General features: G+C 47.0%; 1 protein-coding gene across 5 annotated transcripts in view; it reads right to left on the bottom strand.

Annotated features, from left to right (window-relative positions):
- TJP1 (tight junction protein 1) overlaps positions 1–14,588 on the bottom strand; it is a 208,384-nt gene that overhangs the window by 191,205 nt on the left and 2,591 nt on the right. For all 5 annotated transcript variants that reach the window (XM_053658944.1, XM_053658945.1, XM_053658946.1 and 2 more), the window contains exon 2: positions 14,334–14,466. In XM_053658944.1, coding sequence (XP_053514919.1) covers positions 14,334–14,466 — 133 coding nt within the window. The remainder of the gene's footprint in view (positions 1–14,333; positions 14,467–14,588) is intronic.

The following is a 14,588-nucleotide window of genomic DNA, read 5'->3' as shown; positions in this document are numbered from 1 at the left end:
TAGGCAGAGGGGCGGGATGGTCGGGGTGTCAGGAGGCAGGACAGCAGTGTGGTCGGGATCTCGGGCTCCGGAACCAGGCAACCAGGGGTCAGACTTTGCCTTAGCAACTTCTTAGCTGTGCAACAGCAGCAAGTACGTTCCTACCTGGGCCCCGTCTGGAAGGGGAGATAACACCATTCTTACCTCGTAGAGCTGCTGTGAAGATTAGATATACATGTAAGAAGGATGCTTAGCATGTGGGTACAGTAGCTCAGTGGGTTACCATGTTCCATTCAAGAAAATGGAGCAAACTTCCCTTTCACCGGGAGATCCCTGTCCCCTCCATGACATCCTAGGATGTGACTTGGTCAGGATCATAGCTGTGACTAAGCCAAGTGATGGTTTCAAATACAGGTATTTTGGCCATTGAGGGTTTGAATTGGGCCAAAGAGCTAGCTGAGAAGTTTGCTGGCTTTCCAGGGGAAAAAAAGTCTTTTTTTTTTTTTTTTTTGAGAGGGTTGTAGAAAGGACTCTTTCCTCCTTCTTCTGGACACCGCTATGTAGGGAAGTAAGTATGAGGCAGACACTTTAGGCATGGCCCTGGAGGACCTGGAGTTCCTGGATCAAGCCAGTCCTGAAGGTGGATCTATTGCTGTCTTTCCAGGCATAGAATGGAGGGGTGATGTCACTTTTAGCAGTCTAGGGTGAGGTCAAGACGCAGTGACATGGGGGCTATAATTTTACATGGGAAGCCATTTCCAATCCAAGTCTGGGGTGGCCTGCAGGTGTTTTTAGCCTACAACAGTAAAATCTCCTGTCTGATGTACGGTACGCTAGGCTTTAGAAAGTGTTCTCATATTCAGATCTCATGTGAGAGTGACTACGAGGCAGGGCCTGTGCCCCACTCACAGATGAGGAAAGGACAACTCAGCAGGGCTAAGTGCTCATTCAAGGCCACGTGTCTAGTAAGACACAGGCGTGTTTCCACATCAAGGTTACTCTCCCCAACTTTGCTCCAAAGCCCAGGCCACTGTGACTCCAGGCATTCCCCCCTCAAACACAGAATGAGTGCCCCGCTGCCCTCCGGGAACCTCTGGAAGGTCAGAAAATAGGCAAGAGGCAGGAAGACCCTCACTGGGATACTATGGCAGTCACTGAGGCTGCTGCCTCCATGGCAATCTGACCTCTGACCTCTGACCCCACCCAGAACCTTGCATCGTGTCCTCAGGAGTCACTGTGAAGCAATGCATCAGCCTCCAGGGTAGAAAATTGCAGGGAATCTGAGGTAGAGTCCCCTAGGTGAACAGTAAGGAGCTATGTCTAAGGCCTCTGCTGTCCCCAAAACTCTGGTGACCAGTACAATGGATACCCTTTAATGACCACCTCTCGCTGAAAGTTATTTTTCTCTTTTTCTTGTCATGATTGGATTCATCTAGAAACAGTTCAATCCTAATGGGCAGAGGAGAGCTGGTGAAGGGGTCAGGGAGATGACCGCAATCAAAAGCTGGAGGGAAAAGGTTGTGTGAGCTGTAAGGTCCTCGGTCGCAAGTTTAGTCACAGAGCTTCAGCGGAGCACATGAAAGTGTCATTTGGACACGTGCTGGGCGTGGCACACACCCTTTTGCTTCCACACCAGCCCAGGTTTGCCACCAGGGTGTGGTCGCCTTTTTTATTTTAATCTGAGGTTCATTTGTACATCCTAAAACGCGGAACGGATTTTAGAAAGTGTGAATCTATTTGAACCTAACAGAAAAAAGGTTTTCTCAGGCTCTGCAAAATGAAGCTGCGGCATTCACAACAGTTTTAATTATAACGCATTAAGTAAACACAATAAGCAGCTCTTTGCTCTGAGGTTGAAAGCTCTATCTATTTTTATCTCCAGGCAAATAACACATCAGAAGCAAAAGTGGCTATATTATGAGTGGATTATTACATCCCGCCCGAATCAGCGGTTTCTCTGGCCTTACTTTGTACTCTATGCTAAAGAATATCATTTATACAACAATATTAGTGTTAACAAACCGAGCAACCATATTAAGATTTTTTTTAGAAGAAATTTTCTTTCCACAGGCAAAGAAAGGGTAAGCACATTACAAACGCTGGCCTGTACCCACGACAGAATATTATGCAGCCCTGAAAAGGGGGGAAATGTTGGCATGTGTTGCAACATGAATGAAACTTGAGAACATTATGCTGAGTGAGAGAAGCAAGTCACAAAAGGGACATATACTGGCCCCAGCCAGGGAACTCTGGTGGTTGCAGTGGCATCTTAATGCACCAGGATTGTGGGTTTGACCCCCAGTCAGGGTATAAACAAACAACCAATAAATGCATAAATAAGTGGCACAACAAATCGATGTTTCTCTCTAAAATTGGTTTAAAATTTTTTAAAAACACACATACTGTATGATTGCACTTGTACGAGGCTCTTAGTCAAATTCATAGACAGAAAGTAGGACGGTTTTTTTCATGGACGGGGGCGGGGGGGATAGAGAGTGAGTGTTTCTTGGGTCCAGAGTCTCAGTTTTGCAAGATGAGAAAAGTTCTGGACATGTGCGGTCGCGGTGGCTGCCCAACATGATAGGTGGATTCAACGCCACTGCACGATTCACTTAAAGGTGGCAAAGACGGTCAACTTCATTACGTGCGTTTTACTTGCGCTCTCAAATACATCTCCCCTCACCTTTTTGTTTCTGCTTTACAGTTTTACCTTCCATGTTTAGGTATCAAATCCATCAGAACTTGGCCTTTTTCGCACGGTGTGAGGGAGGGGTTGAGCTCCGTGCCTTCCGTTTCCGAGCGGTTTCCCAGCCGTTGCTGTTAATTCACCCACGTTTTCCCTGCTGGTCCCAGGCGCCGGCTTCCTCTTGGGCCCGCCTCTTGCGGACTGATCCGTCTCTTTGCGGGTCCTCTGCCAGAACCAGACTGTGACTGCTGCGACTCGTGGTGCGACTTCACGTGGACAGACTGCCCTACATCCCCTCGCGCTTCGTCTGCCACATCGTCACAGCTCTTTGTGGACCTTACTCCCCTAGATGCATTTTACAATCCATTTTTTTCCCCGTTCCTCCAAATACAGAGAGAAAATCATCAAACTGTCACTGGCCAACGACACTCCTGAAATTTTACAATTGTGTGTGTATGGGGCAAGCTCGGAGATCAACTTTTGAACCTAGGAATGAAACTCCCAAGTATTAACAGATTTAGAGTCCATTCCGTGGAGGTTTGATCAGTCCATAAAGGCTTCTTGCCAAAGCGCTTCGCCCTCGGAGGCTCCAACTGCGGGCAGTGAGTTGCCATGGTAACGGTTACTTTTAGTTAGTACTTTTTATAGATGAAAGTGTTACACCCTGGAGTCTCTTCTTGTAACTGAATAAACCTAAAGGCAGTGTGGCGCTTCATTTGATGTAGATATTTAATGGCACAAAGACTGAAGCCACCAAGACATAGACCATTTTTAGCATTTATACTTGATTGGGACATGCACTGTTACTAGAAATATCACATTTTTGTCAAAAGGTTTTACAAAATACAAGTTAACCCCTTTTAGCCACTGAAATGTGTCAATAATTAATCAACTGTGACCCTGGCCAGGTTGCTCAGTGGGTTAGAGCATTGTCCTAATACGTCAAGGTTGCGGGTTCCATCCCTGGCCAGGGCACATACAAGAACCAACCAATGAGTGCATCAGTGAGTGGAGCAACTAATCAATGTTTCCCTCTCCCTGTCTTTCTCTCCTTTCCTCTCTCTAAAGCTCAATAAGTAAAAATTAAAATAAATAAATAAACGGTGGCAGGAATGCATGTGTCCGTCAGGAGTTTGCACACATTACTTTGTGTTCTACCCTGGAGCAACACCCCCAGTTCTCATGGGGAACCGGAAGATCTGGAGAGCACCATGTCTCGTGAATGGATGGAGGAGATGCCACTGGGCACCGTGGCTTGAAGGAGCGTGCGGCCTGGGTCCGGGTCCTGGCTCTGACCTTTACTAGCTGTATAGTCTTGAACTTCAGTTTCCTCCGCCAGAACATGAAGATTATCATATTTACTTTATAGAGCAAATACGTCTTCAGTTAGTAGCATCTATGATTAGACATATGACAAGGCAACGATTTCAAGTCAATATTAAAGGCCACAGGGGGTGGAAACATCCACTTCAAAAGTGTCAAGGGACCCTGGCTTGTGTGGCTCAGTGGACTGAGTGCGGCTGCAAACCAAACGGTCGCTGGTTCCATTCCCAGTCAGGACACACACCTGGGTTGCAGGCCAGGTCCCCAGTGGCGGGGGGGCACATAAGAGGCAACCACACATTGATGTTTCTCTCTCTCTCTTTCTCCATCCCTTCCTCTCTCACTAAAAATAAATTAATAAAAACTAAAAAAACAATTTTTAATTGCTGAGGGAAGTCAACACCACAATGGCTGCAAGCATTGGGGAGGAGACCGGGGCCCTCTGCTTCCACTCACGGAAGGAAAAGGAACACAGACAAGATCTCATCAGGGCTGAGCATCTGGGCAGGGACACCAGGGGGGACGGGTGGGTGAGGATCGGTCAGTGAGGGACAGTTGGGACGGTGACCAGAGGCCCCACATGCAGGCCGAGAGTAACACGGTGATAAGGGTTGTGGAAGAAAGGCCCAGGGAAACAGAGGCACGCAGTGACTGCGTGAGGGCCATGCGGGCCCCCAGCTTAAGGAGACACGGGCTGGAACTGAAGGATCAGGGGAGTCAGATAAGATGCACATCTCAAAGCCATAAAGAGAAGGCCTCCTCCAGGGACGCAGGGATTGGCTGGGCTGGAAATAGAGCTGATGGAGCCAAAATCTATCTTGAAGGCTTTGATCTTATCTGATAAAACAGTTTAAAGCCACAGCAATGATGGCAACAATGTGTGGTTGGAATAGCTGCCCTTTTTGAAACAGTGTTTCCAAACACTTTGGCGAACACCATCTCACTGGGCTCCCACCAGAGGTTAGTGAGACAGAGCGGGCAGATGCTACGGCCTTGTCCAAAACAGGCAGAGACCACTGCGAGAGAAGTTACATCTGCAATCAAGGCAAAACAATTTCTGGGATTTATTCTGCTTCAAAAAATCTGTAAATATCTCCAAGTGGCTTCTTTGCTGGTGTGGCTCAACATCATGGACAAAGTCAGTTTCATCAGTCGGTTCTGTGTGAATCCAGAGGAAACTGCTGAAAAGTGGACATTCCCAAAAGGGGTCGCCTGGAGTGCTCAGGGACAGACCTGGCTGTCCAGAAAGCAGAGCCGTTAGTGATCAATGACAGTAAGTACACAGGTCCTCCCGTGGTGACAGCGGGACACTTCCTAGCCGAGGTCTGCAGCCTGCCCTGTCCCCAGAGCTCTCCCTAGGCTTGTACGGCTGTGGGTTCTTGCTGCTCTGGATGCTGTTCCTCTCGCTCATTGGGAACACAGCTCAGCTGTCCCCCCCTACTCTGCTATGGTGGTCTGTGCTGCTCCCTCTCATCCACTCCCCTAGTGTGACAGCTTCCCACACAGCCTCCAATGACACCCACCTCCTGGTACTCACACCCTTGTGTGGCCCCCTCCCTCCCAGCTGGTCCCAAAGACTTGATAGGAATGAATAAAATAAAGCAAAGGTAATGGGACGTCCCTTCTGCAATTAGGTTATAAAAGACTGAGACCCCACCTTTTTTTATACATGCTTGCCTCTGACTCATCTCCCACATTTTTTTCTGATAAAGCAAGCTGGGGACACCCACGCAGCAAGACACTGGGGGCAGCCTCCAATCACCTGCCAGCGAGGAGTCAAGACCCGCCTTCTCATCTCTCACAAGGAACCGAGTCCCGCCCACAGCCTCAGGAGTGAGCTGAGCAGTGGATCCTGCTCCCGTCAAACCTTTAGATGAGACCGCAGCCCTGCCTGACCACTCAGTTGCAGCCTTTTGAGAGACATTGTGCTGGATAACCGAGCTAAACTGTGCCTGGATTCCTGACCCACAGATGATGCCAGACAATGCATTGGGGTAAGTGAGGTTTGAGGTAATTTCTTATGCAGCCATGAAAAACTAATACAGCCATAGTCCAACACTTGGAGTTACCTCTGAACCTATCGATTATATAATAAAACACCTGCAAGTTCTCCCACCCTTTCCAAGGCCCTGAAATTTATGCTCTTCTGGAATTTGAGGGGAGGTAATGGGCTTTTTAGGGAGGAAGAAGTCACTCAGTATACGCCTCCAGGTACTCTGTCCCCAGCTGGAGACCTGGCCCTCCCGTCCCTCCCTGCCCCAGCTTCTTGCTGGAAGAAAACACTCTCTCTGCTCTTCTTCCTTGGACTTTCTCTGTTTCAGAACTTGGCTTGAGTCCAGACTACGTTCTTCTGCGACCTTGACCTGGATTCCAGTCCCAGAGCTTGACTGCTGGGTTTCTGCACCTGGCCTGGCCCCCAGACCCTTCCCCACTGCTGCATTTGATGATGGGTTTGCCGTGTTCCTGACCTTGGATTGCACCCACGCAAATCCAAACAGCCTCGGCAGCCCTGCAGGCCAGTTCGATTCCCTCTCCCAGCCATTCAAGGGCAGGTCCTAAGCAACCACTTCAGGGCCCCAGCTGGGCTGGGCACAATCTCTGAAAGGCCAGTGCCAAGTTTCGAGCTGGTTGTTCCCATCTTTCCAGGGGGTGTGGGATGGGACTGTGAGCGTGCCAGTTCTTCAAAGGGAGATATGACCACATGAGCTCCAAGTGGAGTTTGGCAACAGGCACAGGGATGACTCATGAAAAAGCAGGAGGAGGGGGATGTGGCAACAGAGAATCAACTCGCAGCCCCTCTCAGCAATGGTGGAGGAGGCGGCGGACTCGGAGCCAGAAAAGAGTAAAACATCCTTTTACTGGCTTCCAAAGAGTGCCTGTGACAGAAGCCCATCTGCCTGCCCAACCTCCTCTCCATTGTGAGCCCTCTGCTCCCACCAATTTCTAGTCCAGAATTCTTTCCCTTGGAAAATATTTATGAAATGGGCCCTGGCCGGTGTGGCTCAGTTAGCTGGAGCATTGTCCTATAACTGAAAGGTTGCAGGTTCGATTCCCAGGCCAAGCATGTATGGGAGGCAACAGATTGATGTTTCTCTCACTCTCACTTCCTTACTCTCTCTCTAAAAGCAATGAAAAAAAGTCCTTGAATGACGATAGAAATAAATAAACAAACAAACAAATAAATAAATTTAAGTGTTTATTGAGTGGATGAACCTCACAGACAATATATAGGGCAAAGGAATCTGGAATCATTTACACTCTAAAGTGTAAATACTATGTGGTCCATTTCAATGACATTGTAGAACAGGTAAAATTCATCTACGGTGGGAAAAAATCGTATTAGTTGCCTCCGGATGGTGAAGGATCGCTGGGAAGAGAGTCGGAGTAAGTGGGTTTCCTAAGCATATGCACTTGTCCACATCATACAGTCAGTTCTGTCGTCTCGATATATGTGTTTTTTATCTCCAGTAAAACCAAAAAAGATGAACGACTGAGTGAAGGTCAGGGAATGGGCTGAATTATAGAAGCAGAAACGGCAGAATGTTGGCAATTACTGAAGCTGGTATTTGGTACACAGGGGTTCATTACATTATTTTTTTTAAGACTTCATTTATTTAGCCCTGGCTGGTGTAGCTCAGTGGATTGAGTGTGGGCCTGCGAACTAAGGGATCGCAGTTCGATTCCCAGTCAGGGCACATAGCTGGGTTGCAGGCCAGTTCCCAGCAGGGAATGCATGAGAGGCAACCATACATTGATATTTCTCTCCCTCCTTTCCCCTCCCCCTCTAAAGATGAATAAATAAAATCTTTTTTAAAAGACTTTATTTGTTTATTATTTCTTAAATATTGTATTTATTTTTTTAGAGAGAGGGAAAGGGATGGAGAGAGGGAGGGAGAGAAACATTAATTGGTTGCCTCTCACACCTCCCTAATCAGGGATCTGGCCCATAACCCAAGCACAAGCCCGGACTGGGAATCGAACCAGTGACCTTTTGGTTCCCCAGCCAGCACTCAAGCTCCTGAGCCACACCAGCCAGGGCTCTTTTATTTGTTTTTAGAGACAGAGGGAAGAAGAGAGAAAGAGAACAGAAACATCAATGTGAGAGAGAAACATCCACCGGTTGCCTCTCGCACGCCCCCTTCCATTCCTCTAAACCTGTGTGAGTTCCACTCATGATTTAGCAGCATGACTCAGAACAGGACCAAGAAGATGAGGACCCTGTCCCAGCGGGTAAATCAACCTGCTGTTTCCTTCAATGAGAATGTCCTGGTAGGTTATTCTCGTGAGAAGAATGTCAGCAGAACTAAACATTGTGCTACGTGATGCGGTGGATTTACGCTCTGGGTCAAGTTTGATTCTCGGACCATCAGCTAGTCCTGGAGGTAGTGGCTCACAAGAGTCACTTGGGGAGCATCCCGATTGGCTAACTCTGAATCCTTGGGGGCGGGGCCCTAACCCGTGGGGGGCGGGGCCCAGGCATCACCTGCTTCCAGTCCACAGCCTGGGCCAGAACCGAAGATGTGCATCATCTCTCATCCCGGAAGCCTTCTTGGTGCTGGCTCACGGAGAGCTTGCTTTTATCCAACCCCCTCAACCTTGCTGACTTCCACTCTGCCAGCTAGTGCTTCGGGGCCTTGTACTGATCACACTTGCTGGGTCCATGCTTCATTTCTTCAGCGAGGATGTGTGGATATGTGTTCTTGAGCGTAGAAACCATCTTTTTACTTTGCATTCCTCGCGACACTTAGCACTGTGGTGCCCAGTAAACACATGCTCAACATTTTTATTTAGAAAACAATGGACTATTTCCTTATTAATAGTGGACTGTATTCTCTACTTTAATATGTATTCATTTAATTATAAATTCTTTAATATATGTATAGTCCTACGGTCTGAATGTGTGTCTCCCAGAATACGTATCTTGAAATCCTAACCCCTTGTGATGGGATTGGAAGGTGGGGTCTTTGGAAGGAGCTTAGGAACGAGGCTGGGGTGCTCAGGATGGGATCAGTGACCTTGTAAAGGGGACCCCACAGGGCTCCCCCACCCTTTCTGTCCTGTGAGGATGTAACAGGGTGCAGCCAAGAGGGGGCCCCAAATAGGGATTTGTATCGGGGTCCAGAAGAGCTTGGAGACAGGGCCACACCTGCCAGGAATGCTGGCAGCTGTGGCCAACTGTGGGAGGAGCCAGAAATGGGGCTGCAGAGGAAGACTGGCGCTGGGATTTAAACGAAGGCATGGCTGCCATTTTGGGGTCTCTCTTTTGGGGACCACGTGGTTTTGGTGTCTTGGTTGGGGCCATGGGGCTTGGGTGAGAGTCAGGACCACGAGGCTTTGGAAGTGCTTCCTGTTGCCACATGGCGGGTGCTGGGAGGACTGTGTGTGTGTTTGTGGAGAACTTTAGTTTGTATTATTTCAAGTAAATAATGAATCCCTTTCCTTTTCACTGATCTCCGGTATTAAGAGACATCTTTCCTCAGGAGGCAGGCAAAATGAACTCAGTAGGTGGGGTGGAACCCCCGGAGAAAAAGGGGGGTCTCTTATATTGTTCAGCATCCCCCCATAAGTAACAAGAACACAGAGAAAGACAGCCATCCATGAACTAAGTTGCAGGTCTCACCAGACACCAAGTCCAGCACTATGATCTTGGACTTCTTAGCCTCCAGAGCCGTGAGAAATAAATGTGTGCTGTTCATAAAGCAGTCCATTTATAGTATTTTGTTTTAACAGCCTCGATGGACTAAGACATATATATCTATACTTATAAATGTACCAAGAATTCCTTTTCAGGTACTAAACTAAACATTTGTAACTGGGATGTGTTCTTTTATGAAGGAAATATTTAAAAATGTATAGCCCTGGCTGGTGTGGCTCAGTGGCTTGAGCGCCAGCCTGTGAACCAGAAGGTCGCCAGTTCGATTCCCAGTCAGGGCACATGCCTGAATTTCAGGCCAGGTCCCCAGTAGGGGGCGCTTGAGAAGCAACTGAAAGATGTATCTCTTGCACGTCGATGTTTCTGTGCTTTTCTTTCTCCTTTCCTTCCCCTCTCTCTAAAGATAAACAAATAAAATGTTTTTTAAAAAAGATATACACTTCTACTTTTTGGTTATTTAACATTGTTTTACCAATTCAATGTATTTCCTCTTTAATAGATTATAAATATATGATCTTTAGAGATTCTATATTTATTATTTGTGCTCTCTGACCTTGTGTAAATCACTCAAATGCTGGGATGGTTGTAGGGGAAACATCGGTTCTAAGGAAGTAACTGGAAGCGGAGCTGACACAGGCAATCACCGTTCCTACCAACGGACCGCCAGCGAGAGAGGAACTCTAGCTACGCATCAGCACAAGTGACCCTCATGCACGATGGCATGGAACTTTTTTCCCCAATGAAATATGGAAAAATTTAGCGGCAGAGAGTGCAGCTGGCCTCAAATACTCTCTGAAGGGAGACCACGTTTTTATTTTATTTTAACGTGGCGTTCTCCTGGGTAACAGCCCAGTAGGAATGTGTCCTGGAGAAGGTGCCAGAAACTGCACTGCTCTGATTAGATGGGGCATTAAGCAGAGCCGGGCCGCTGGAAGCGCCAAGATAAAGATGGTCCAAACCTTGAATTCGCCCTATCTCCCTGAAACGTTCTCCTCATGCAAGACTTAGCCATGGAAATAAACAACAGCTTCAGCTATTAACTGCATGTGTCATGAAAGGGGGCAAAGTTGGGGTTTTTGTTAATGGGCTTTTTTGTGTCCTTTTAATTTGCTCCGCTGGCCATGAAAAAGTGTTATTTGCATTCCTTTATGATATTAAGTGTGAAGGTAACTCTGAAAGCAAATGGAGAATTATTGTCACCTCTCAGAAGCCCCCATTCCATCAAACCTAGAGAGCTTTCCATAGGCAATTTTGTTCTGAATGGAAGGCTGTCATTCCTTCCGAGCAGGGTGATTGAACAGATTCAAGTTAGGAGAGGAGTCGGCAGCGTTCAAGGAAGTGGCAAGAATGCATTAACGGTGATGTATTATTCCTTGAAGAAAAACAATCACTGTCAAGTTCAAATAATGTGCCATTTCGTAACCTCTTCATAGTACCATCCAGGGGTGATGGATGTCCGTCCTGCCTTAAGTGAGGATTGTGGCTTATCTCAGCCTGGTACTGGCAACGCCACCTCAATCACACACACGGTGCATGCGTACTTTCGAAGGGCGAAAGGAGAAAGGTATCGTTTATCACTCACAATTTGCTTGATAAAGTGAGTTATGATAGGGAAAGAAAGCATTAGGGGCTCATGTGCGCTCATATTACATTTTTGAATGTTCCCAGCTCTTAGCTATGGATTGTCGATAAGTGGTATTTCAGGATATTGAACTAAAACTGTGATTATGTTTTCCAAAATAACTACAGCAGTGTGTTTGGGGTTGTATCATAGAATACTGAGTGCTGCCCCGTTTTTTCTTATTCTGAACAGTTATAATTCATGTATTTCTTCCAGTGAATGCAACCTGGAAAAACAAACACTTTGAAGCTGATAGGTGGTGTTGGAACACAGTTATCTTCATTTAATGAGATTAGTGGAAGGTAGAGAAAATAATTTTTCAGGGGGACCATTTCTCCCATGATGGCTAGACAGCAGAGTTGAGAATGTTACAAGTAATTTGGGGATTTTTAGAGCAACTACAGACACAAAAAGGCATTTACACTCAGTTTACCAACATTTTTTAAAACTATTTTTTAAATTTTTAAAAAGACTTTATTTATTTATCTTTAGAGGGGAAGGAAAGGAGAGAGAGAGAGAAACATCAATGTATGGTTGCCCCTTGTGTGTCCCCTGCTGGGAACTGGCCTGCAACCCAAGCATGTGCCCTGACTGGGAATCGAACCAAGATCTTCTGGTTCCCAGGCCCACGCTCAATCCACTGAGCTACACCAGCCAGGACTCAGTTTACCAATATTTTTAATGGTAAGCACATTTTCAGATTTACTGGTCTGACACTAGCTTAAACATAGACAATATCTAGTGTGAGTCTTTTTTCTCATTTTGAGTATTGTTTTTCTAAAATTTCAATTTTTAGATAGAGAGGAAGGGGAGAGAGAGAGAGAGAAAAGGAAAAAGAGAAACATCGATTTGTTGTTCCATTTACTTATGCATTCATTGGTTGACTCTTTTAAAAAATTTTTTAGTTATTTATTTTTAGAGCAAGAGGAAGGGAGAGAGAAAGAGAAGCAGAGAAACATCGATGTGCAAGAGTTATATCCATTGATTGCCTCTTGCACGCCCCGACCTGGGGACCTGGCCTGCAAGCCAGGCATGTGCCCTGACTGGGAATCAAACCAGCGACCATTTGGTTGGCAGGCTGGCGCTCAATCCTCTGAGCCATACCAACCAGGGCCATTGGTTGATTCTTGTATGTGCCCTGACTGGGGACTGAACCTGCAACTTTGATGTATCAGGACGACACTCTAACCAATAGAGCCGCCCAGCCAGGGCCAAGTATTGTTTGATAAAAGTGACATTGATTGGCTTGGCACGGGTAAACCTAACAATTTAATCTGTCAAATGCCATAGCTCAATCATACAGAGTCTGAAGAATAAATGTTAATGTCTAGGCCAGAAATTATTTTTTAAAAATTCACAGGGTATCTATTCTATTTTGATTACTGAATTAACAAATCTTTTAAAAAAACTGGTGTGGCTCAGTGGGTTGGGTGTCCTCCTGCAAGGTGAAAGGTCGCCGGTTCGATTTCCGGTTGGGGCACAGGCCTCAGGTGCAGGTTTGGTCCCGGTGGGGGTATGTGAGAGGCAACAGATGGATGTTTCTCTCTCATATCGATGTTTCTCTCCCTCTCTTGCTCCCTTCCTTCCTCTCTTTCTAAAAATAAATAAAATCTTAAATAACAAAATAAAGAAAGCCTTCACCCGTACTATGGCCATATGATCTATTCCATATAGTGATATAAATCATTGAACACGAGAGAAGGTGTCCCTTTCTCCTCACTGAGAACCACAAGGAGAAGGGGGGGAATAAACAGAAATGGACTCTTTGTTGTGTCAAATCCTGTCCTAGGAAGGTCTGTGACCCACGGGGACCTGACCTCAGCCAGGTGAACAGGGCTTCCGGAACAGCACGCTGTCCTTGCAGAGAGCTCACTCCCGAGCCTCCAATCCGGTCCCAGCCAGAGGGCCAGCCTCCTCTGCAGGGCGACCTGCCAGTGCGGGAACCCGAGGTCACCCAGGCCAGGCTTGGGGACCTCTGGGAGCTTTGCCCTGAGACTCCGTGGCTGTTCACGCAGTCAGAAAAACGACAGACAGCAGGCCAAGGACTTTCTGAGTGAATAGACTCTGATAATGGGCCCCAAGTACATATTCATATTAAGAAGCCTGACAAATGGGAAACTCAATCATGCACGCTAATGAAAAACACTGTTGTCCGTACACTTTTCTATTATACTTCCTAATTATCGTGACTTACTTAGAAGCAAACCATGAGCAAATTAAAGAGAATGGATGGTGTACGTTTTTCATGCCTTTCAGAGGTGGGGGACATTGAATAGAGTGGGAACCATTTGGATGGTTGTTCTGAGTTCTTGGTTTATTCAAATCCTTCCTGTTAGTCTGCACCGGAAAGAAATGGCCACAAAGGCTACCATAGTCCAAGATTTTGGGGTTTTCTTCCCCTCACTGGAAGACATGCTTATGGATTTTAGAGAGAGAGGAAGAGAGAAACAGCAATAGGTTGCCTCTCATACTCGCCTTGACTGGGGATCAAACCTGCAACCCAGGCATGTGCCCTGACTGGGAATCGAACCAGTGACCTTTTGGTTTATGGGATGATGCTGCAACCCCCCTAAGCCACACTGGCCAGCGTAGTTCAAGGTTTATTCTAGCTCATAAAACGTGTACTTTGGGAGACAAGAAAGCAGGCAAAAGCCCCTCCTATCTGGGCAACTCCAGAACATGCTGCTACAGGAGTGGGAGCGCAGCACAATCGTTATCCCTAGCCAGATTTTTCAGTTTCCCTACTGACGCACACAGTTATCTGAGACACTCTAAATGTGCCTGTTTGGGGCTCCGACAGAGAACAAAGACTACGCACAGTCAGGAACACACTTCAACGGCGTGAACTGCCTGTGACAAAAGGCCGCTGTCCAAGGACCATTCTTCATACACCGTGGGACAAGCCAAGAAGTCACCACTGGTTTGGGCACGACTTAGAAGATACGGTATCAGCAGAACGATGTGTGCATGGCCAGAGGACACAGTGAGCTGAGAACCACGAGGGGAGGGAAACAGCAGAGATGAAAACCGGGGCTTTTCAAAGATGGCCAACACACAGATTGTTTACGTACTTGGTAAATAACAGAAGACCTCGTTCTTGACCTCGACCTTCAGTCCTAGGGGCACCGTTAGGTTCGGGCTCAGCGCCAGCTCCCGCTCTTCCTTCTGCGGCGGACACATCTTGTAAGGTCCTGTGTGTTTGCTCTGCGTTACAATGTAAACAGTTGTCACAGTTCTGGCAAGAAGTTCGCCCGAGCTGCCTTGTCTCTCTGCTTCTGCTCTCAAGTTACATGTTGCTGGAGATTTGGCTATTCCAACTTGTCTGC

This window comes from Artibeus jamaicensis, unplaced genomic scaffold, assembly GCF_021234435.1.
Source record: "Artibeus jamaicensis isolate MK-2021 breed Jamaican fruit bat unplaced genomic scaffold, CSHL_Jam_final scaffold_612, whole genome shotgun sequence".
NCBI lineage: Eukaryota > Metazoa > Chordata > Mammalia > Chiroptera > Phyllostomidae > Artibeus > Artibeus jamaicensis.
Note: the sequence above shows the minus strand (reverse complement) of the source record. Positions and strands in the feature narration are given on the sequence as shown.